The sequence below is a fragment of the Odontesthes bonariensis genome, chromosome 17, assembly GCF_027942865.1.
Source record: "Odontesthes bonariensis isolate fOdoBon6 chromosome 17, fOdoBon6.hap1, whole genome shotgun sequence".
In the NCBI taxonomy this organism is placed as follows: domain Eukaryota; kingdom Metazoa; phylum Chordata; class Actinopteri; order Atheriniformes; family Atherinopsidae; genus Odontesthes; species Odontesthes bonariensis.
The window spans coordinates 35,066,785-35,090,148 of NC_134522.1; the positions used below are offsets into that span (position 1 = coordinate 35,066,785).

Genomic DNA, 23,364 nt, shown 5'->3' on the forward strand with positions numbered 1-23,364 from the left:
ACGATATAAAATTTCTAATTTGAAGGTATTTAAAGAAATGCATTTTTGGGATGTTATATTTGGTTGATATTTCTGAAAAGGACATAAATACACCATCTTTTCTGTACATATCTTGCACTTTCCTTAATCCCTTTTCAGCCCACGTTCTGAATCGTGAATCACTACTCCCTGGTTTGAAATTGGTATTACCCCAAATAGGACTAAAACGTGACCAAGACGGGTTGTCATTTGTCACCTTGATCAGAGCTGTCTCAGTGCTGTGGTGGGGCCTAAAGCCTGATTGGAAAGTATCAAAAGCATTGTTAGACAGCAGGGTTCTAGCTAGGATGAAATTATAGCATAGTGGTGTAGGGGAGGGAGCGAAGCGACCAAGCCCGGGGGGATGGTGCGGAGATTTTGGAAATTTAAGGTAAAAATTGGCCATTCTAGGGGTACCCAAAGGGAGAAATTGTACTTTAAAAACAATAGTCTTAATGGGAGATGTTCCCATCTTTGCTTTTGGCAGTGTGTTACCTTCATAACGGACCTTGTCAGAAGACATTAAAACTTAGACATAACCAGGAATAGAGATAAAAAAAAATGTTTATTAAAGTTACACACTTTTCAGTTATCCTGATGACAGACAAACAAACAGACAGACAGACAAACCAACGCAACCAAAAACATAACCTCCTTGACAGAGGTAAAAACGCAGGCAACCTCTTTATACGTTTAAGCGTCTCTTGGCCATTTTTGCCCAGTTGTCACAAGCTTCATTGAAGTCGAACTCCTCAGCTGGGGGGCCCTCCATGGATATCATGAGGAGGTTGTTAAGACTGCACGTTCAGCTTTGATAACCTGATCAGCTCATCGCATAGGCTACTGTATAAGAAACATAATAATAATTTTTTTAAAAAGCACAGCAACATTGACACATGCCCGTTTTTGCTTACTTCAAATAGGGACGGGTTAAAATTAAATTTATTCTAACATGTATGATTTCTGCCGAATCCCCTTATGTGTGCGCGACTTCTGCGTTTGTTGAGTAGACCTAGTTCGGCTAGGAGCACTCTTTACTTCAGCTGCTGCGAGCCGCTGAGTGCCTACTTTTTCGTCTGCAGTTGCACTAACTACTGCGCAACCTTTCTTGGCTGTCATCGTCAAAAACAGTAAGGTAAAGCCTAGGTATGACAACAAGTAGGACAGAGAAAGAGACAGAGCATTTGTGGTTGCTTTATTCCATCATCTTTCGTGGAGAGGACTGCTTTCTGTTCTTTTCTCGAGCGCCAAGTCAACTGCACGTTCAGCTTAAATGATAACCTGATCAGCTCATCACATATTGTATGTAAGAAGCTTTGAAAAAGCACAGCAACCTTGACCGTTTTTGCTTACTTCAAATAGGGACGGGTTAAAATAGGCTACAGCTATTCTAACATGATTTCTGCTGAATCCCCTTACGTGTGCGCTTCTGCGTGTGTGAGTAACCATGGCTACGGAGCACTCTTACCAGAGATTCTAGGAGCCGTGGACGCGGAGTGCCTCTGCCTAGAGCTACAGTTTCGTCTGCGGTTGTACTGACAGGCAGCGCAACCTTTCTTGGCTGCCATCGCGAAAAATGTGTCAAGTTTGTCAGAAAGGTGAAAATGGCATTGATCTGGCGTTATTGTACAAATAAATACAGACAAAATGCCGTTACGCTGTATTGAAAATAAGCGTAGCGGTCCAAAATTATAGCGTAGCGGGCCGTGACGCAAGTTTGCGCTAGCTAGAACCCTGGACAGGAGAAAGTCACTAAGCTAAACTAAACTGTTGGTATACAACTTTTTCTAGGACTTTGCCTAAGAATGGCAGGTTTGATATGGGCCGGTAGTTGTTCAGTACTGTGGCATCAAGATTGCTCTTCTTTAGAAGGGGCTTAATGACAGCGGTTTTTAAGGCCTTTGGAAATGTTCCAGTCTGGAGTGAGATGTTGACTAGATGAGCGAGTTGTGGTAACAAACTGCTCAGCACAGACTTTAGGAATCTAGTGGGCAACTCATCAAGGCAGCACGTTGATGAACTCAGACTGCAGATGGTCTCTTCGACTGTTTTGTCAGTAACAGGTGTGAAATGTGTCAGCTCTAGGTGTCCAGCTGGCTGCAGAGTAGTTATTTGTGTTGTGGAAATTATTGCATTTTTAATGCCTTGAACTTTGTCATTAAAGAATATTGCAAACTTGGATGTAGAAATGAGTTCTAAAGGCAGTGAAACTGGAGGGTTTGTTAATCTGTTTACTGTAGCAAACAGGACGCGAGAGTTGTTACTGCAGTTTTTGATGATTTCAGAAAAATAACTCTCCCTTGTTCTACGCAAAGTCTGGTTGAACACACATAGCTTTTCTTTGTAAGTCTCATAATGAACCTGGAGCTTTGACTCCCTTTTCTGTGCCCTGACCGACTCTTCTTTCCTCCATGGCGCCCTTTGCCTACTTTTAACCATTCTAACATTGACAGGAGCAATGGTATCCAAAACATTTAAGAGACTTGATGTGTAAGAGTTCAACAGATCATCAGCATCAGAACACGGGGTGTTCTCAAACCTAATCATTTCCATAAACTGTGTCCCTGTTCTGTCATTTATGAGTCTTCCCCGAACAACTGCAGACCCAGCTGCTGGTAGCAAGCACCTAAAATTCTGTTGCACTTTGTTGTAAGCGGGATGGGGGAAGGAGGGAATCAAGCACTGGTGTCACTTTTGTCTTTGATCCACTTTGTCACTTGGATCTACTACTACTGTGATTGTACTCCAAACTAAATTTCGTTGGCTTTTTTGACAATGACAAAAAACTCTTGAATCTTGAATCTTGAATTGAATTGAATCTTGAATCTTGGTTTGGGTGTAACAGACAGGTCGAAGAAAACACAGAAATGATCAGATAAAGCAACATCGACGACATCCACTTTTGAAATAACAACACCCCTTGAAATGAGCACATCTAGAGTGTGCCCCCTGTTGTGGGTGGGCTCAGTCACATGCTGAGTTAGACCAAACATTTCAAGGACAGAAGTGAGCTCTTTAGCTTCCTTGTTATGGGCTACATCCACATGCACATTCAAGTCCCCTGTTATGACTAAACAGTCAAAAGCAGTGCACACAATTGAAAGTAGTTCAGTAAAATCATCAATAAAACAATTCTGTGGTGGTTTATAAATGGTGATATAAAGTATGGAAGATTGTTTTATCTCCATTTTGAATGACACATACTCAAATGATGAAAAACCCCCAAATGACAACTTGTGGGTGGGTATATTGTCCCTGAACATGGCACAAACACCCCCACCCCTCTGGTTTTCTTGTGTTTCAGACACAAAATTGAAGTGAGGTGGACTAGACTCAATCAGGACTGCATTAGCTGTGTTTTTGTCGAGCCATGTCTCAGTTAAAAACATAAAATCAAGATTGTGAGAGGAAATAAAACTATTTATCAGGAATGATTTGTTACTTAAAGATCTGACATTGAGTACTGCGTGTTTGGGATTAGTTATAGTTGAACTGGACGCTGTGTTCTTGCAAGGGATATGGATAAGATTTCTCTGATTGGACAGTCTGATTGTCCCTCTCTTCACTCCATCCTTGGACCTCTGGTTGAGATGATGTTTACCAACACAGAGGCCCTTAATTCAATTCAATTCATTTTTATTTATATAGCGCCAAATACAACAAATGTCATCTCAAGGCACTTGGATAATAAAGTCCAATTCAAGCCAATTGGAATTCAATTGCCGCCAACCCCCCCCAGATATTCAAAGGATATCTGTTGGAACAGGGAAACACGAGTTAATGACCACAATAAGTCACATATACATAAAGAGAGTAAAGTAAGGAAAGGTGTGACAGATGAGGCCCCCCAGCAGTCTAGGCCTATAGCAGCTTAACTATGGGATGTTTCAGGATCACCTGAGCCATCCCTAACTATAAGCTTTATCAAAAAGGAAAGTTTTAAGCCTGGTCTTAAAAGTGGAAAGGGTGTCTGCTTCCTGGACATTTACTGGCAGCTTATTCCACAAGAGAGGGGCCTGAGAACTGAAGGCTCTGCCTCCCATTCTACTTTTAGAAACTCTAGGAACCTCAAGTAAACCTGCAGTTTGGGAACGAAGTGCTCTGTTAGGAAAATATCTTACAATGAGATCTTTAAGGTATGATGGAGCTCGGTCATTAAGAGCTTTATATGTAAGGAGAAGAATCTTAAATTCTATTCTGAATTTAACAGGGAGCCAATGAAGAGAAGCTAAAACTGGGGAAATATGATCTCTCCTGCTAGTTCTCATCAGAACTCTGGCTGCAGCATTTTGGATCAACTGAAGGCTTTTCAGAGAATATGTGGGACAGCCCAATAATAAAGAATTACAGTAGTCCAATCTTGAAGTAACAAATGCATGGACTAGTTTTTCTGCATCACTCTGAGACGAGATGTTCCTGATTTTAACAATATTACGACGATGAAAGAAGGCAGTCCTAGAAACCTGTTTTATATGCGAGTCAAATGATAAATTCTGGTCAAAAATAACTCCAAGGTTCCTCACTGTAGAACTAGAAGCCAATGAAATACCATCTAGAGTAACTATATAGCTAGACAATTTCTCCCTGAAGCGCTCAGGTCCAAAGATAACGACTTCAGTTTTGTCTGAATTTAGAAGCAGACAGTTCTGAGTCATCCAGGTCTTTATGTCTTTAAGACATGCTTGTAATCTGACCAACCTATTGGGTTCATCTGGTTTTATAGATAAGTACAACTGGGTATCATCAGCATAGCAATGGAAATTTATGCCATGCTGTCTAATAATGTTACCTAATGGAAGCATGTATAAAGTGAAAAGTTATCGGTCCAAGCACAGAACCCTGAGGAACTCCTTCCTCTTACTTACTCTGGTGTGTGAGGAAGATTCTTCATTTACAAGAACAAACTGAAATCTATCAGATAAATATGACTTAAACCAGCCTAATGCAGTTCCTTTAATCCCAATAACATGTTCAAGTCTGTGTAATAAGATACTGTGATCGACCGTATCAAATGCAGCACTGAGATCCAACAGGACAAGCACAGACACAAGTCCGCTATCAGAGGCTAAGAGGAGATCATTGGTAACTTTCAGCAGTGCTGTTTCTGTGCTATGATGCACTCTGAATCCTGACTGAAACTCTTCAAACAGATTATTTCTGTGTAAATGATCACAAAGCTGAGCTGGAACTATTTTTTCAAGAACTTTAGACATAAAAGGGAGATTGGATATAGGTCTATAATGAGCCAACACCTCTGAATCAAGAGTAGGTTTTTTAAGTAAAGGTTTAATTACAGCAACCTTAAAAGTCTGAGGTACATATCCTGTCAACAAAGACAGATTGATCAAATCCAATATGGAAGTGTCAATTAATGGGAAAACCTCCTTGAACAGTCTGGTTGGGATTGGGTCTAAAACACAAGTTGATGGTTTAGAAGAGACTATTGCTGTTGTTAGTTCAGAGAGATCAACTGGGCAGAAGCCGTCTAAACACAAATCAGGTTCTAAAGATACTTCTAAAGCTGCTGTACTTGATGATACATCACTGATAATAGTGGGAAGGACTCCACCAATCTTCTCTCTGATAGAAACAATTTTATTGATAAAGAAGCTCATGAAATCATCACTGCTGAGAGTTAAAGGAATAACTGGCTCAGGAGCGCGGACTCTTAGTCAGACTGGCTACAGTGCTGAAGAGAAACCTGGGATTATTCTTATTCTCTTCTATCAATGATGAATAATAAGCAGTTCTAGCTTTACGAAGGGCTTTCTTATACGTTATTAAACTATCTTTCCAGACTAACTGAGACTCTTCTAAATTAGAGGAACGCCACTGTCTCTCCAGCTTTCTTGCAGTCTGCTTTAAAGCACGCAGCTGTGAATTATACCAAGGAGCCAACCTCTTCTGGCTGATTACCTTCCTTTTCAGAGGGGCAACATTGTCCAGTGCTGTACGCATTGAAACTATAGTGCTGTCAACAAGAGAGTCAAGTGTTGCTGGAGTAAAGTTTAGGTAGTCGTCCTCTGTCATATCTGCACATGGCAGTGAAGAAAAGGATGATGGAATTAATTCTTTAAATCTGGTTACAGCATCCTCTGATAGACACCTTCTATATGTAAATTTCTTCTCAGAAACTGTATAGTCAAGTAATGTAAACTCAAAGGTTATCAAAAAATGGTCAGATAAGACAGGGTTATGAGGGAACACTGTTAACTGTTCACTGTCAATACCATATGTCAGCACAAGATCAAGGGTGTGATTAAGGCAGTGAGTCGGTCTGTGAACACTCTGAGAAAATCCAATAGAGTCTAATATAGAATTAAAGTTCATATTCAGGCTATCATTTTCAACATCTACATGAATATTAAAGTCACCCACTACAATGACTTTATCTGTACTCAGCACTAACTGGGATAAAAACTCTGAGAATTCAGACAGAAACTCAGAATAAGGGCCAGGTGGACGATACACAACAACAAACACAAGAGGTTTCTGTGATTTCCACTTTGCGTGGGAAAAACTGAGAATCAGAGATTCAAAAGAGCTCAAACTAATCTGTGAACATTTAAACAGTCAGAGGGAGTTGCTTCATTAATGCTAACATGATCCTCCTGCTGCAGCCAGGTTTCTGTAAGACAAAATATATCAATATGATGATCACAAATCAACTCATTCACTAACAGAGACTTTGAAAGGAGAGATCTGATATTCAGCAAACCACATTTAATAGTTTGATGTTTTTGTTCAGTTAAAGTTTTTGTTTTAATTTTTTTTTTTTGCACAAGAGGATTTGCTCCTTTTGTGTTAATCGATTGGGTGCGTAGCAGCAGGTGGGAAGCTGCAGAGAAGTGTGTAAGACTACAACTCTGCATCCTGGTCTGAGCCCTGGGTTGTCATGTTTTAGGGTGGCAAATAAATTCGTCCATATTTCTAGAAATGAGAGCAGCTCCTTCCAAAGTGGGATGGATGCCGTCTCCTCATCAGACCAGGTTTTCTCCAGAAAGATTGCCAATTATCTATGTAGCCCACGTTGTTTGCTGGACACCATCTAGACAACCAGCGATTGTAGGACGACATGCGGCTATACATGTCATCACTGGTCAGATTTGGTATGGGTCCAGAGAAAACTACGGAGTCCATCAATTACACACCAATGCAACATTTATTTTAGTGACCTCCGATTGGCGTAACTGGATGTCATTAACGCCGACGTGAATAACTATTTTACCGTATTTACGTTTATCCTTAGCCAGCAGTTTTAAATAGGACTCTACGTCGCCCGATCTGGCCCCTGGAATGCATTTGACTATGGCCGCTGGTGTCTCTAATGCCACGTTTCTGACTATAGAGCTGCCAGTTACCAGGGTTTTGTCCTCAGCGGGTGTGTCGCTGAGTGGGGAAAATCTGTTTGAAGCGTGGACAGGTCGATGGTGAACAACGGGCTTGACTTTAGAGCTATGCCTCTTCCTGACAGTCACCCAGCCACGTTGTAATCCTGGCTGCTCGGGGGAGGCTAATTGAGCTAGCTACGCTAGGTGGCTCCACACTGGCTAAAGGGACCTGGCTCGCTATCGGTTGATTTTCAACAGTGCAGAGCCGAGCTTCCAATTCAGATAACCTCGCCTCCAAAACTACAAAAAGACTACATTTGTTACACGTACCATTATCGCTAAAGGAGGCAGAGGAGTAACTAAACATCTGACACACGGAGCAGGTGAAAGCAGGAGATGGAGGGAGAGAACTGGTAGCCATGCTAAGCTATAGAACCAGACACACCGCTAAAAAGTGAGAATAAAGATTAAATATCTTTAGGAGTGTGTTAAAAGAGAACGGTAAGCTATAGAGTTAACTATGCAAAATTGTGTAAGTTATAGATAGAAATAAAGTGATTATCAGTAGTCCAAGCGGAGCAAGAAATTCCACAGTACACAAGCAAGGTAACAGGAAGTGATGCAATACGTCTTACCGCAAAGCGTCCTTAGCGTCCTAGACAACAGCATTGACGCTGTTGGAAATGACAGCTGTGGGCACCGGTGGTGGGGGCCAAGCTGGGGGGGCTTTGGTCGATGGAGTAGGCTGGGGATGGAGAGGGGCTCGATGCTTCTTTGAGGATAGAATTCTTGATCTTGCCATGTTTGGCGTGAGAGGAACCATTTTAATCCCTGATTTTACCGAGCAGAAACCAAAATACGGAAAGGACAAACTGCCTCCTGCACAAACACACATTCACTCACACAGCAGCAGTAAATTCTCTGAAATATTCTGACATGTTCATACTTCATGTCACCTGCTCAGGCGCGTCATTTCCGCCGGGGACGGTGGGGACGCGTCCCCGGCATTTTGTCTGACGAGCAGATTTGTCCCCACCACTTTAAAAAAGTAGAGAAAGTGCAAACGCCGCTTTTGCTAAAAACTATAATTTTATATCATGGGATTCTCCTAACCAAAGACTATTTGATCCGCTCTGCTTTCACTCTCCTTGTATGAATCCGCTCCGCTCCCACACACTGCGCTTGCGGTCTGCAGTCTGTTACAGTGTAACGAGCGATGAAAGATGTCGCTGGTGTTGCAGGTGAAGATTCGTCAGTGTTTATGATGCATATCAGGCGAGATAGACAATGAATGAAAACTTATTTCACAGAGGGGTTGCTGCTCGTTCACTCTTGACCGTCGTTTCATAGCCTGGCAATGTTTGAAAACTTTGTCAGGGCAAGGGCTGCTTGTAGCCAGGCTACGTCTCCTGATGCGCTCTTGCTTGGTTGAGGTTTGTCTGAGATTTGTTGGTGTGTCAAGGGCTGTGCAATAACCGAAATCGTGTCTTGTACTAAAATGCGGATTTTGAAATACGAATAGGGCCTACTCTTAAGTTTGTCCCAACCCAGGATGTTTCCGACTGCACAGATGGCTTTTAACTTTTAATATGGGGACAATATCGCGTCAATACGCATCATATAATGCAGGGGTCCCCAACCACCGGGTCGCGGACCGGTACCGTCTGTCTGTCATCATATCCTAATTTGTAAAAGCGTCTGCGTAAAGTATAAATTTGGGACTCATCCCCAAAACACAAGCCTGAAAAACCTCCAAAGGGAGGCAATCAGTAGGCATCCTAACCAGATGCCCGAACCACCTCAGCTGACTCCTTTCGGAGTTCCTACTGGATAGCCGAGCTCCTTACCCCAGTGGTTCCCAAACTTTCTCTGCTGGGTCCCTCTGTGGTACATAAGAGGACAGAACATCCATCCATCCATCCATCATCTTCCGCTTGTCCGGGAAGAGAAACCCAGACGTCCCTGTCCCCGGCCACTTCCTCCAGCTCTGCTGGGGGGACCCCGAGGCGTTCCCAGGCCAGCCGAGAAACATAGTCTCTCCAACGTGTCCTGGGTCTTCCCCGGGGCCTCCTCCCATTTGGACGGGCCCGGAACACCTCACCAGGGAGGCGTCCAGGAGGCATCCTAACCAGATGCCCGAGCCACCTCATCTGACTCCTCTCGATGCGGAGGAGCAGCGGTTCTACTCCGAGCCCCTCCCGGATGACCGAGCTTCTCACCCTATCTCTAAGGAAGAGCCCAGACACCCTGCGGAGGAAACTCATTTCGGCCGCTTGTATTTTGCGATCTCGTTCTTTCGGTCACTACCCACAGCTCGTGACTATAGGTGAGGGTAGGAGCATCGGTCGTCGCGAGACCCTTTTCACGGGGGCACGTGCCCCCCTGTAGATCTGAGGTGCCCCGGTATGCCAGGGTCATTGATTTTTTTTTTTTTAATTAATTTATTCATTTATTTATCTTTTAAAAAATAGGCTACGTTAGAATTTAAGTCTGACATATGGGGAAATCTACAGATTGCATGCTTGCATTTAAATAATAATAATAATAAAAAATATATATAGACTACCACTTTAGAATTTGAGTCTGACATTCATGCGGAGTAATCAGAATCCACTTGCGCTCATTGGCTGCTGCAATGAAATGGAACGTGACAAATTTGTCAGGCACTAAGGAGAATCTCCTTGATATCGATTGATTAGGGAAAAGGTGTCCTGGTAGCAGACTTTTTGAACCTGTCCAACACAGCGACCATTCACTCCGGCGTGAAGTGAAGTGAACAGTAAGCCTTACATTTTTATCCTCTGTCTGGAAGCATAGAATGTCACACAAATGTGTATGCCTTTTCATCTAATAACGTGAAGGGGTGTTATTAGCACTTCTGGTCACGTCTGTCGTTTTGCTAATGTAGCCAGCCATTAGTTCGCTAATGGACATATTAAATTGTAACTGTTCAGCTGGATTGATTCTTTACGTTCGTGTTTTCAGGGGGTGATCCCCCGTGATGGGGAATCCAAGTTGTCTTGTCAGCTTGTCTAGCTAGCTATCGGCATACAGCCACTGTATAAGACATCTTAGTCTCGTCTTGTCAAGTTGCTTGGAAGTTCTGGAACCAATGGCACCGACGTTATACTAGCACAACTTATACCTAGTCACTACACAGTTCACAACTCGCGAACGAGCTGAGCTCAGTCAGTTCGCGAACGATAAGCCAGTCAACCAGCCTGCCACTCTGGGCGCATAGCAACGGTTTCCATGACAACGAATAAACAACTTCACGTGGCAGAGACTTGAAGGCATACTTTTACCACGCTAAGCAGCGTCGGGCCTGGTTAGTACTTGGATGGGAGACCGCCTGGGAATACCAGGTGCTGTTAACTTGTAATTGAGCTTTTTTTCTTTTTTAATGAGTGCTGCTGTTAAAGAAATAATATTAATAGGAAAAATGGGTTCCAGTTGATAGGTTTGGAGTCCAAACCTATCAACTGGAACCCATTTTTCACCCATGGGCACTGGAGCTGTGCCCATGCTTTTTTCAAAGAAATAACTGCAAAAAAAAATTTCTGTGCCCCTGTATAGTATTGGGTCAGCTGACGCCCCTGGGTAGGAACATAGATTGTAAATCGAGAGCTTCGCCTTCTGGCTCAGCTCCTTTTTCACAACGACGGGCCGGTGCAGAGCCCGCATCACTGCACACGCCACACCGATCCGTCTGTCAATCTCCTGCTCCATTCGTCCCTCACTCGTGAACAAGACCCCGAGATACTTGAACTCCTCCACTTGGGGAAGGATCTCATTCCCGACCCAGAGAGGGCATTCCACCCTTTTCCGGCCGAGGACCATGGTCTCAGATTTGGAGGTGCTGATTCTCATCCCAGCCGCTTCACACTCGGCTGCGAACCGCTCCAGTGAGAGCTGAACGTCACGGCCCGACGACGCCAACAGAACCGCATCGTCCGCAAAAAGCAGAGACCCGATTCTGAGGTCGCCAAAACGGACCCCCTCAACGCCCTGGCTGCGCCTGGAAATTCTGTCCATAAAAATTATGAACAGAATCGGTGACAAAGGGCAGCCTTGACGGAGTCCAACCCTCACAAGAAACATGTCCGACTTACAGAACATACAGACATACAAAACATACAAACTCCATTTCAGTTTATTTCACACATTGCAATGAATAAAACCTCAACCTCTTTTTCAAAAATAAAGTAAAATGCCATTACAACTTGTTTTAGAATTAGAAATAAGCTAGCGCTTTAAGACCAACAACCCACTGCGGTCTCTCCTCATTACCCTACATTGTACAGGTGAAGCCAAAGGCAAGAAACGTGTCATCATATCTTCTTTTCTTTGCCATGGAAGGAAATTGCTTTGGAAGCACATTTGGCAATGCTTCATCCTCTGCTTTGCATTTAGGTGGGAGCCCTAGGGCTGGGCAGTAAATCGATCTCGAATCCGGATAACAATAAAATTTCCCATTCTGAGTCATCAAATGGTTTGCCAGAACATCCTTGAGGCCAACCGAAAGTCCTTTTCCTTAGTCTGACTGAATTTCTCCCACACCCGAATTTTAGCTTCAGCAACCACTGAGCTCTTGGCCACTTGGTACCTGTCACCTGCTTTCAGGTGACCACTGGGACAATCAAGCCCTGCTTACCCCACCGCTGGTGTCCAGCGGGTCCTATGGTTACCACCACCACAACAGGCACCACAACCTTGAGGCCACAACTCTTGGAAGCTGTATCAGCAATGGAGGTCGTGAACACAGCCTATTCAGTTTCCATGTCCCGAACCTGAGAAAAATTCTCCCGGAGGTGGTAGTTAAAGACCTTGTGGACAGGGGCCTCCCTCAGATGTTCCCAGTTCACCCTCACAACTTGTTTGGGCTAACTAGGTCTTTCTGACAGTCTCTCCCCGAACAGATCCAACTCACCAACAGGTGGTGATCAGTTGACAGCTCTGCCCCTCTCTTCACCCGAGTGTTCAAGAAATACGGCTACAGGTCTGATGAGACGACTATAGAGTCGATCATCGACCTTTGGCTTAAGATGGCCTGGTTCCAAGTACACTTATGATCCACTTTATACTCAAACAGTGTTTGTAATGGACAATCCACGATTATCACAGAAGTCCAAAAACAAGACACCAGATTGAAGTGGTGGCATTAAAGTCCCTCAGAAGAACAATGGAATCCCTAGGTGACACCAACTCCAGGACGCAACCCAGAGACTCCAAGAAGGTCGGCTAATCTGAGCTTCTGTAGACGACAGTCAGAACCTTCCTTCCAGTTTGCGATGCTAGGGATAGGCACATCTAGGACCCCGCTTGCTGCCCAGCTCACACTGCACCCAAACTCGAATTTTCTTCCCGTGAGTGGTGGGCCCATGTGGAGGTGGCTTCCTGACTCTTACCCCAGGAGCCAAGGCTTGGCCACCAGGTACTCGCTGGGGAGACCCTATCAGGGGCTAATGCCCCCGACAACACAGCTCTCAGGATCATGGGGATACTCCCTCCACCACTTTAAGGTGTTGATTCTATGGAGGGTTGGCAATCCTACCTGTTGATGTTCCAGAGAATATATATATATATATTTATATATTTACACACACAGTGTATATTGTGCTCATTTTATGTATTTTTTTTTCTCCTTTAGATGAGTTGGATGACCTGCTGGTGGACAACAAGAAGGTGATACTGCAGAACATAGCAGATGACCTAAGAGCCAGATTACCTCTGGATGCTATGTTGCCCTCTGAGACTGCTGCCCACCACAAGGTACTGCCCAGTGCATGCTTTAACCCATTTAGGCCGGGAAAGCATTGCCGCATTTCTACCTTTAAAGCCGTGGGCGCTGTTGCGTTATTCTACCATTAAGGCCGGGACAGCGTACATGTCTTTTTTCCTGTAAGGATTGTTTTGCACCAATTTTCTTCAGATACTTTTATTTTCTTACATTTCTCCATACTTGGCCTACCTGGGGTTGAAAGTCTCGATAAATGCACAGCGTTTTAGCGGGCATATACCGGCTTTCGGCAAGTGTGACTCATATTTTGAGCGACAAAAAAACGTATATATATATATATATATATATCATTTATTTAAATTTTTTTTTTTTTTTAAGGTTTTTTTTTGGGCTTTTTTTTTATGCCTTTAATGTTAGGACAGTTCAAGAGAGACAGGAAGCAGGGGGAGGGGAAAGACACGCAGCACAGGGCCGCTCGGTGCGGGAGTCGAACCGGGGCCAGCTGCAGCGAGGACTGTAGCCTCTGTACATGGGGCGGCTGCTTAACCCACTACGCCACCGACCGCCCCTTATTTTAATATTTCAAGATCACAATAATCTTCCAATTTAGAACTACAATAAAAAAACAAGTAAAATACACTTCAATTGGATATTTTTTAAATTTATTTTCCCAAGCCACGCGGAGCTGCAGCATAAAGATGAAAGAGCCGCATGCGGCTCCGAAGCTGCGGCTTGCCGACCCCTGATGTAGCAGAAAGGTGTGATTCAGTGTACCGAGTATAAAACGTAAATTCACTTTGAAGTAGTGCAGCAGGTCTCTGCATGTGAGTTTTACTTCTCCAGTTTCTTTTTCCACCAGATTTTCAGGTGACAGAAGTGCTGGGATGAGGTTAACCAGCACCTTCTTGAACTCCACATCGATATCTTAGACAACACACATATCAGAAAATGTCACCGCTTAAACAAGGTTTTTAATGCTTCAACAAATGCTGCTGGAAGCCTGTTTGAAATCAGCATTAGGCTGCTATGCCAGGTTTCTTAGTGACAGCAGTCTGCAAGTGTTTTGGGCAGATTATGTGGAATAACAGCCATGTTTTCTACATGCAGGAAAAAAGACGTGTACGCTTTCCCGGCCTTAATGGTAGAATAACGCAACAGCGCCCCCGGCTTGGAAGGTAGAAATACGACAACGCTTTCCCGGCCTAAATGGGTTAAATACTCCACGGGACTGCAAAGTCTGCTCAGCTTTCCTGCATTGGTGGAAGCTCATTGTCATCTCCTGCATTTAGCATGTACTCTTATGACATATTACAAGTGTTGTACAGATCATTTTAAAATCAAATTTGATTTACAAAGGAGTCACGTGGTGAGGTGCAAGGGAATGGCCGCGCTGTAGAAGAGCTCCTAACCCCGTCAACATTATTTTAAACAAATAATTTTGAAACTTCTCCTACCAACATCCTACTTGAAGCTTGGGTGCACGCTCACTACATCTGAGCAATTTGACCAAAATATGACGACGGCCAGTGAAAGAAAACGATGTGTGCAGACGCACCTGCCCGCGGTTGCTACCAGAGGAGCCAACTCAGCTAACACTGCTAGCCAAGAAGATAGCCAAGTAACGGACATAAATGGTCTGTTTGCGGAGATTGCCAAGGTGGGAGCGACGTTAAATGGAGTCGCAAGTGATGTGACCCTGATTAAATCGGACACAACAGAACTCAAGAACTCCGTGAGCAGTGGTGTAGTCTACGTTGAACGCAGGTATACGGCGTATACCCACCTCTTTTTTTGGGGGATTTCCGTATACCCACCTAAAATGCTCAGTATACCCACCTAAAATTCGTTTTTCAATATTTAGAATAGCACAGCCACGTTTCATCAACTACCACTTTTCATGGAAGCCTTGTTATAATTTAACAATACAACGACAACACTTCAGAATTGCATTCATTCGGAAATTGCGGCAGTCAATCTCCAACCAATCAGACGCGTTTTTTATGTCTCGCTGTCAGCCAAAACAAAAATCTATCATGGGGTGCGTACGTAGGTGCTTAGTGGCTAAGGAAAGGACTTTGTAAAGTCGAGGCTTCTACGAAAAGTCATTGTACATCTGGAATGGGCTGATACGATATGTTCTCCATGTTCTCACCATTCTGATGGGATTATGGAATTATCATCTCATCATCTCAACCCGAGAGTTTGCATTTCCAGGGCACACTTTTCCATGGCTGTTGACAGGTATGGTAGTGATTTATTAACACATTGTCTAACTTTCGTGAACATATTGTAATGACTTCACGGAGGCTCTGAGACCGGCGGTTGCCGAACGGCTCTTTATTAAGTTATTACAAGCAGTACAATCGCAGAACACGGGTGACTCTCAGTCCTGCTCCGCAACCAGCCCCAGGAGAGCACCAGACCTGCACACAGACTGGCCCACGCCCACTCCTCTCCCCCAATCACCAGCCCACACCTGAGTGACATGACCTGCGGTCCAGTGATTGACAGGGAGAGGAGGAAACAAGCCAGTCCGTGTGCTTTTACTCTCATTCTGGGTCGTTACAATATATTATTATTATTATGATGATGATCATTATTATTTGAAAAGCCTCAATGCGTGATGAAAACATGCCAGTGAATTTCGCTAGCCGACCGCGAGCTGCCAGGTTAAACAAAGCAGCAGCGTTCCAGGTTTTTAGTTGGGGACGACGAGGATCATGGCCAGGCGCAAGGGACAGCAAGACTTTATAGGAACTTTTTTAATAAGGTTGCCCGACCTGACGTTTCCGAAAGTAAGTTAAGTTGAGTCAAAAACATAATTCACGCTTTTTATGAGACTTTGCTACCAAGTTACCCTTCTAGGTTGTTTAATTTGTGGACATAACACGGCAATAACACAGGCTAGTCATGCTGTAGTCTAGCTTTCGTTCTTCTCTCAATACTAGCAAGCTAGCTACTCTGATCCACGTTTGCTTACTTAGTTTAAAATTCTAGACGTTTGTTTATCTGGGATTCTTCTTTGGGAATAACTCCTAATCGCCATACCTGTCTGTATATGGTCTACATGATGATATGTACAGTGGCTGTCTGGATTAAGTAATTTATCTATCATAAACTAAACTTTATTTACTAGCCAGAACCATGCTATCTCCATGGTATGCATGGATGGGGAGATGTATCTGTACTTAGGCAATGGTAATTACATTATCTACTACACTGTTACTGCGATATAATGTCAGATGCAAAAACCTTTAGTGCATGTGATGAGTTTACAATACAGGCTATATTTCTATAGGCCTACATTTAAAAATCAGTTCATTTCATTTTGTTTGGGCTTGACTTGCTGTAGGCCTACTTGATAGTAACATTTTTGATTGTCATAGATGAAAATGCTTAAAAATGAAACTTTACATTGGCCTATTTTTTGTCATAGCTTTTAGAGGGCTTTTCATCTGAACTGTGTTATGTCATAGTATTGTAGTACTATGGTACTTATTACTTTTCAATGACTATTACAGCGCGCCACTGGAGGTACGGCGTGCATTAAGGGGCTACTATTGGTTCCGAGGGGTCCCGAGTCCCGACCCCTAGTTTGGTACCACGGGCCAATGACTGGCCAACTATACAGTATACCCACCTCAAAAAGGTAGACTACACCACTGTCCGTGAGTGCAATTAAAACAAGGCTAACTGAAGCTGAGAGACGTATTTCTGATGTGGAAGACACTGTAGCTAACCTAGCAAGAAACAACGTGAAGCTAACCAAAGCAGTTGAACAACTTTATGAGAGAGTTGATGACCAGGAAAACAGAGCCCGTCGTAAAAACATTAGGCTGGTTGGACTGAAAGAGGGGAAAGAGGCTGGTATGCCACTGGCTAACTACGTGCAGAAAATACTTTGTGATGGTCTAGAGTTGAATGGAGGTGACTATGAGATTGAGCGCTGCCACAGAAGCTCAGGTCCTCGCCCGGATCCCATTCAGCCTCCGCGCATCATACTGGTGAGATTTCTCAAATATACTGCCTGAGGGAAAGTCCTGGCTGCTGCTGCTAAGAAGAAGGGGATACTATGGGATGGCTGTCGTCTGTCACTGTTTGAGGACATGACCAAGGAGCGCTCAGCACGGCGCAAAATGTTTTCCACAGTAATGAAACGGTTATGGCAGCAGCAGGTGAAGCACACGCTGGCGCACCCGGCCATACTCAGGTTTACATGGAGAGGAAAGCGGCTCAGCTTTACGGATGCAAAGGAGGCAGAAAGTTTTGTACGAGAGCACATTGAGAGCGCAGAGGACGGCGGAACCACAACGGGAAGACAGATCGCGGGAGATGGCGAAGGAGCATCTGCTGATATCAACGAGTAGGAGAGCGGAGGAAACATGACATCTGACGGGGCATGGACGGACACTGCGGCGTGGTCAGGATCAAGACGACGGGAGCAGCAGAGAGGTCGTCTCCAGAACCCACCCGGACCAGATAAGACTTGACTTTTTCATCAGGAAGGCTTCACTGCGATGTTCTTTTTTAGAGCAGTGTTTTATTTGTCCATTTTCTACTTTTATTTATTGTTCCATTGTTTTGAAAACGGTGAGGTAAGAATTTATGTTATGTATGCACCAACTTGCTTATATATGCTAAGTAGTGGAATCCAAGACTCAGGTCTGATATTGTTTTTGCTGGAGAATAATGGGTAAATTAAGTATAAATATTGTAACATGGAACATTAATGGTTGTGGTACACCAATCAAAAGAAAAAAGGTCCTTAGCTATTTGAAATCTCATGATACGGAAATAGCGTTCATACAAGAAACACATTTTGAAAGTGAAATAGAAGCTTTAAAATTCAAAAGAGGTTGGGTTGGTAAAGTGTTTCACAATTCTGTGTCCAGGAAAAGCAGAGGGGTTGTGATTCTTATAAACAAAAATCTTAATTTTGTGTTATTACAAGAGTTTAAAGATACAGAGGGACGTATACTATGCATACAAGCACTTTTAAATGATGTGAAAGTTGTCCTCTGCAATATATATGCCCCGAACAGGGAACATTTTTTTCACTCCATCCTAAACATAATAAGCAATCTTGAAGGCCACATTATACTGGGAGGAGATATGAACGAAGTCTCAGATATCTTTATTGATAAAAGTGTAATGAGTGCCAGTTTTAGTAGTGGAGGTAAATCCGCGACAGCCCTTTTTAAAGAAGAGATTGGGTTGGTGGACATTTGGAGACTAACACACCCTGTGGAGCGGGAATATACGTTTTATTCACATGCCCACAAAAGTTACTCCCGCATCGATTATTTTCTGATTTCTAGTACCAGTGTTGACTTAGTAGCGGAGTGTGAAATAGGTGTAATTGCCCTAACAGACCACGCCCCAGTGAAGTTACAGATACATTTGCAAGGTGAAAATAACAGGTCGGGCAGATGGAGATTAAACTCCAGTATATTGCAGGATGAACAATTTGTAACACCATTAAAGGACGACTTAAACTACTTCTTTGAAGTGAATATTGGATCAACAGATAAATTGGCAACAGTATGGGATGCTCATAAGGCCTATGTTAGGGGTAAATGCTTGGGATACAGCTCTAAGAAAGTAAAAGAGGGGAAAGAAAAAGTCAAAACACTGGAAAAACAGATATGTGAACTGGAAAAACAACTGGCAGAAAACTACGATGAAAACAAATTTAATAGAATATGCAAAATGAAATTTAACCTTCATGAAATTTATAATAAGAAAGCAGAATATGCATTGTTTAGGCTCAAAACCAATTTCTATGAAAATGGTGAAAAAACGGGACGGCTATTGGCCAGACAACTGAAGCGGTTAGAGAATCAAAACGTGATCACAGCAATTAAAGAAAATGACAAATTGATAACATCATCCTCTCATATTAATAAAACTTTCCAAAGATTTTACGAAGATCTTTATACATCTGAAAATGTAGCGACTGCAGAAGAATTGGAATCCTTTTTTGACAAAATAAAGATACCCAAGATTACCCAGGATGGGAAAGATAGATTGGAAGCACCCATAGATGAGGCCGAAGTAAGAAAAGCAATTGCTGGAATGAAGAAAATGAAATCACCTGGCGTAGATGGCATTACAGTCGAATACTATCATAAATTTGTAGATATACTTGCACCAATTTTAACTGATGTTTATAGAGAAGCGTTTGAATGTGGTTCACTTCCTGAAAGTTTCAATCAGGCTATAATTACTCTTATACCAAAGGGGGATAAAGATCTAACAGACCCAGTCAATTACCGTCCCATAAGTTTGATAAATGTTGATTGCAAAATACTGTCAAAAATTGTAGCCACGAGCAGTGGCGGCTGGTGATTCAATTTGTTGGGGGGGCGCAGTTGCGCGTGACGGGTCAAATAGCACCTCACAATCAGAACACAACACACAAATTCTAAAAACCACCTAAACTAGACCATTGTTCAAGGATTAATACAATCAGATAGATACTTTGGATATTGTTGACCTTAAATAAAGAGTTTTGGGACAGAATAGATAAAGAAATATAGGCTACTGTAATTAGAATAGACCACATGTTACACCATCTAAACACCAGTCAACTAGATAATTGTTAAACTATCAATACAGTTAGAGACAGACATTGGGTTGATCAAAAATGAAGAGTTTTGGGGCAGAATAGATTCAGAAAGTAGGCTACTTTAATGAAAATAGACCATATGTTATACCATAACCACAACATAATAGTAGGGAGGGATGATGGTTCTGAATTTCCTATTCTATTGCAAAATGTACAAATATTCAGGAAAAACAAAGACCACATTAAAAGGTATGTGTGTCTAATGTTTTGAGGAATAATATAGAAGACTGGATCAATTCTGATGTTTTTAAATGTGCTATATAAATAAAGCTGACTTGACTTGACTGCACTGAAAAATGGACAACAACTAATTTCTGCAACAGAGACTCACCTCTGCAGCAATCCTACTGTCTGTGGTCTTCTTCCCCGAGAGCCCGGCGCTTCCTCGGATGCTTGCTTGATGGACGTGATTGATTTGATGAATTGTCCAATCACGTTAAGATTAAAAATAAGGAAAACTCTGCCATTGGTCTGGGCGCACAGAACTGCGAACTAGAATAAATTTTTCATGCGCCAATGAAAAGCTGCCTCTGCTTGTTCGCGGTAAAAAAGTTTGCTAGCTCTCATAGACTCCAGTGTTACCGGCGACCTCCTGGAGGAGGGCTTTATATCCAATAGCAAATAGCAAGCCTATCTTAAAGTCAAAAGCATTTAATGGTTGCTGGCAGTGGCATGTAGCCTACAGCAGAGTCTATCACACCACTGCACGAGTAAAATCGCAATGTACAAATGTATAATTAATTTCATATTTGTTATGGTTGATTCATGGGAGGGGCGGCGCTCTAGCGCCCTCTATTGACCAACCGCCACTGGCCACGAGATTAGAGACTGTGTTACCACAGATTATTCACAAAGACCAGGTGGGCTTTATTAAGCATCGTTCTTCAGCTGATAATATGCGAAGACTTCTGCATCTTTTATGGGGAAATAAGGACAACAAAAACCCTGTAGTGGCAATATCACTCGATGCCCAGAAGGCCTTCGACAGGGTGGAGTGGAGATTTTTGTTCACTGCTCTGTCGGAGTTTGGATTGGGTGAAAATTTTTGCAGGTGGGTTAGCACTTTGTATTCGGGCCCAAAGGCCGCTGTTTTTACCAATGGAATATTGTCCAAATATTTTCGTATCTCCAGATCCACTCGTCAGGGCTGCAGCCTTAGTCCACTTCTGTTCACTATTTTCCTAGAGCCATTGGCTATTAAAATCAGGGAAGATGCTGGAATCGTTGGGGTGAGCGGAGGGGGGAGGGAACACAAATTATTTATGTATGCCGATGATATTTTGGTATTATGTCAGGAACCTGCTAAGTCCATTAAAACATTGTTAGAGGTGATAGATGACTTTTCTAAATTATCAGGTTATAAAATCAATTGGCATAAATCAGAGGCAATGCCTGTATCAAAAGCCTGCACTGCAAACTTATTATCCACTTTCAATTTCAAGTGGTTACAAAAAGGCATGAAATATCTGGGAATAACACTTAATCCAGATATTAATAAAATCATGGTTGAAAATATAGAAAAACTGCTTACTAGAATTAAATCAAACTTGGACAACTGGAGCAAGTTACATTTAACATTAGGGGGTAAGATAAATACAATAAAGATGGTTATAGCTCCTATGATAAATTATTATATTGGAATGATACCGATCTGTATCCCAGCTCAAATTCTTCTAAAATATAATAATATGATTAAACATTTTCTGTGGGACGGTGGTAAACCTAGAATCAATATTGGCAAACTATGTCAACCCAAAAAAGAAGGGGGGCTGGCTTTACCTAACATAGAATATTATAGCATCTCATTTGAAATGTCCAAGATGTGCAAACATTGGCCAGAAACTAAATCAGATTTAGACTGGGTTTTGATGGAGCGGGAACTTTCCTCTCCGTTCACCCCTGTCGAGGTATTGACTCAAAAGATAGATAATAAACAGAATAAAATAGATAACCCCATATTAAAATTCTCAAAAATGGTGTGGCAAACGGTCCACAAAAAACTTGCGCTCTCTCCATGTACCCAGAGGTATGCGTCCCTGTGGCACAATCCTAAGATCAGAATCGGCAAGCAGTCAATTTATTGGTCACATTGGTTAAAGAAAGGTGTACGGATAATTGGTGATTTATTTGTGGAAGGCACATTTATGTCATATAATGATCTGAAAGAAAAGTTTAAGTTAGAGGGACAAGGCCACTTTTGGAAATACTTACAAATTAGAGACTGTTTGAAGGACAAAACAAAATTTCACTTGGAGAAAAATTCGATAGAGAGTTTTTTACAACTTCCATCTTTACTTGGTAAAGCATCGAAATGGTATAACGTATGTCCTTGGGTTAAAAACAATACAAGTAAAAGTCTTAAAATAGTATGGGAAAGAGATTTGGGCTGCACTTTTGAAGATAAAACATGGGACTCTATTGTTTCTAAAAACGGGCGTTATGTAAGAGAGGCCAAAGGGAAATTTACTCAATATAAAATTTTGAACAGGTATTATCTTACACCATTAAGACTGCATAAGATGGGTATTAGCAAAGATGACTTATGCTGGAAATGCCAAAGAGCAAGAGGTACATTGCTGCATGCCTTATGGGAATGTCCGCTGATCTCTCCAATATGGAATAGTGTTATAAAATACATGGAGGGATGGTTAATGAGTAAACTACCTATTTCACCAAGATTGTGCCTGTTAGGGGACAGAGGTGTGGTCCCAAGTGTCCATAAAGCAGCTTTCGGAGTTCTGAACACTGGATTTATTACCTGTGCCCGTCTCATTTTGTCTCTATGGAAGATGCCACAGACTCCAGCTTTCAAAACATGGAGAGAGAGAATGACTGAAAATGCAGCCTGTGAGAAAATGCTTGGAAGACTGAATAACTACTCTGAGGCTGTAACAGAAGAATGGGACAGTTTTAGTGCCTATGTTTCTACTACATTGCAACAGTGATAACTTGAAATAACATCTAGGTTGCATTCGCATTTACACATAGACATATTAAATTTAAGGGCACCAAATTCTGAACTGAACCTGGGCAATACCAGGACTGGTCAAGTTAAGCGGGACTTAATTAGGTGTCCAGTCTGTATTTAATTGGGTGGGAACCAGGACAATGTGTGAAGAATGAGAGTGCAACCTTACAATCATCAAGATTTATGTACCTCACTGGTTTTGTTTTTGTTTGTTGTTTTTGTTACATGTTCATAAAACAAAATAAAAACTTTAATTATAAAAAAAAAATTTGATTTACAAAAAAAAAAGTTTTTCCCCAGATTGCGGTTTCCTGTTACTTTTGACCTTACTGCTAAGAAAGCATCCACCTTTAAAGGGATAGTTCGCCTCTTTTGACATGAAGCTGTATGACATCCCATATTAGCAATATCATTTATGAACATTGACTTACCCCCTGCTGCGTCCTGTGAGCGGAGTTCCAGCTGAGTTTTGGCGTCCACGAAGCTAGTCCGGCTAGTTGGCTGGGGCTTGAAAAATAAAGCGTCTTGCTTCTCAAAAAAATATGCGTTCAAAAGAGTAATACATTTGCATCACAAAATTGTTCTCGATGGAAAAAGTCAGACCTCACTTTGCTTGGCGCTATTTTTGCCTCCCTTGATATCAATGCGTCAAGCCACCTAGCGATAGCTGCACCTGTTA

At 42.5% G+C, this 23,364-nt stretch overlaps 1 protein-coding gene across 2 annotated transcripts in view; it reads left to right on the forward strand.

Moving 5' to 3' along the window:
• Positions 1–23,364, forward strand: part of LOC142366445 (uncharacterized) — a 48,057-nt gene that overhangs the window by 7,270 nt on the left and 17,423 nt on the right. For both annotated transcript variants that reach the window (XM_075448337.1, XM_075448338.1), the window contains exon 2: positions 13,000–13,121. In XM_075448337.1, the coding sequence (XP_075304452.1) occupies positions 13,000–13,121 (122 nt within the window). The remainder of the gene's footprint in view (positions 1–12,999; positions 13,122–23,364) is intronic.